The sequence below is a fragment of the Equus caballus genome, chromosome 6 (genome assembly GCF_041296265.1).
Source record: "Equus caballus isolate H_3958 breed thoroughbred chromosome 6, TB-T2T, whole genome shotgun sequence".
In the NCBI taxonomy this organism is placed as follows: domain Eukaryota; kingdom Metazoa; phylum Chordata; class Mammalia; order Perissodactyla; family Equidae; genus Equus; species Equus caballus.
The window spans coordinates 79,239,113-79,240,766 of record NC_091689.1 but is presented as its reverse complement, the minus strand read 5'-3'; the positions used below and the strand labels follow the sequence as shown (position 1 = coordinate 79,240,766).

Below are 1,654 nucleotides of genomic sequence, written 5' to 3'. Positions count from 1 at the left end.
TTTTCAAACATCCTCCAGTAGCTTTAATAATAAAACAACAACAAAAAATAAACTCTAAGACATTAAAGAAAGAACAATAAAAGTGGACTGGGAGTTGAGATCCTGCAGGTTTTAGGAAAGCTAGAGACTCAGGGAAGTTTGTTATTTCAGAACATAAATTTTTGAGAGGTCATGAAATGTTGTGAATGAGCATTAAAACACTTGAATATCCGTTAGACATAAGAAGAGGCTTCACCTGATTTATTTCTTACATTCCAAGGAAAATACTGAAGGCAATGAGAAACCACAGTGTTGTCTCTGAGTTCATCCTCCTCGGCCTGTCTGTTGACTCCCAGACCCAGGCTCTGCTCTTTGTGCTGTTCCTTATTATTTACCTCCTGACCCTGATGGGGAACCTGATGCTGCTGCTGGTGATCAGAGTTGATTCTCACCTTCATATCCCCATGTACTTTTTCCTGGGACAATTGTCCTTCCTGGATCTCTGCCACTCCTCTGTCACTGTGCCCAAGTTGTTGGAGAACCTCCTGTCTGAGAAGAAAACTATCTCAGTTGAGGGCTGCATGGCTCAGGTCTTCTTTGTGTTTGCCACTGGGGGCACTGAATCCTGCCTACTCACTGTCATGGCCTATGACTGCTATGTTGCCATCAGCTCGCCTTTGCTCTATGGCCAGCTGATGAACAGAGAGCTGTGTATGGGGCTGGTATGCGGCTCATGGGGCTTGGCTTTTCTGGATGCTCTCATTAATATCCTTGTAGCTCTCAATTTAGACTTCTGTGAGGCTCAAAATATCCACCATTTCAGCTGTGAGCTGCCCTCTCTCTACCCTTTGTCTTGCTCTGATGTGTCTGCAAGTTTTACTGCCCTTCTTTGCTCAAGCCTCCTGCATTTCTTTGGAAATTTCCTCCTGATATTTTTCTCTTATGTTCGAATTTTATTCACCATCCTGAGCATCAGCTCCACCTCAGGCAGAAGCAAGGCCTTCTCTACCTGCTCCTCCCACCTCACTGCAGTGAGCTTCTTTTATGGCTCAGGATTACTCCGCTATCTCATGCCAAATTCAGGACCCACTCAAGAGTTAATCTTCTCCTTGCAGTACAGTGTGGTCACTCCCATGCTGAATCCTCTCATCTACAGCTTGAAGAACAAGGAGGTGAAGGCAGCTGTGAGAAGAATGTTGAGAAAAGGTTTCTAACATTTCAAATAGACTTCAAAACCAGAATAATGAGGAAACTGGATAGAAGCAAAATAAATAGTGCCTGGATATTAAGGAGGACTCTCTGATGTCAGGACCTGCAAGATCCCTTACATCTTTTCTTAAAAATACTTAAGAAAAGATAGTTATTTTCTTAGAATGTTATCAGTTCAGTCCTAGTCAGAGGAAGGTGGATGGATGAAACTTTTGTCTAGCAATTTCTCTTACAAAAATATTGAGTTTATTACACACAGTGTGGTAGACATTGTTATTGCCTGCTCAGTCTCTTTACCTTTCTTCCAGTAACTAAGCTCCACTTGTTCAATATGCTTCCAGTGAGACTGTTAATCGTGGTGTCCCCAAATCCTTCCCCATCGCTGCTCATTATTCACTCATTCTTCCTGGCAGTGGCTGGTACAGGAACAAGCACATGGTCAAGGCCAGACCATTCGCTCTCTTAG

General features: G+C 43.2%; 1 protein-coding gene across 1 annotated transcript; it reads left to right on the top strand.

Moving 5' to 3' along the window:
- The first annotated feature begins 275 nt into the window (after positions 1 to 275).
- OR8S2 (olfactory receptor family 8 subfamily S member 2) lies at positions 276 to 1,193 on the top strand. Its single transcript, NM_001391014.1, is given in 1 exon segment — positions 276 to 1,193. A coding segment is annotated over 1 exon segment (918 nt).
- The last annotated feature ends 461 nt before the right edge of the window (positions 1,194 to 1,654 follow it).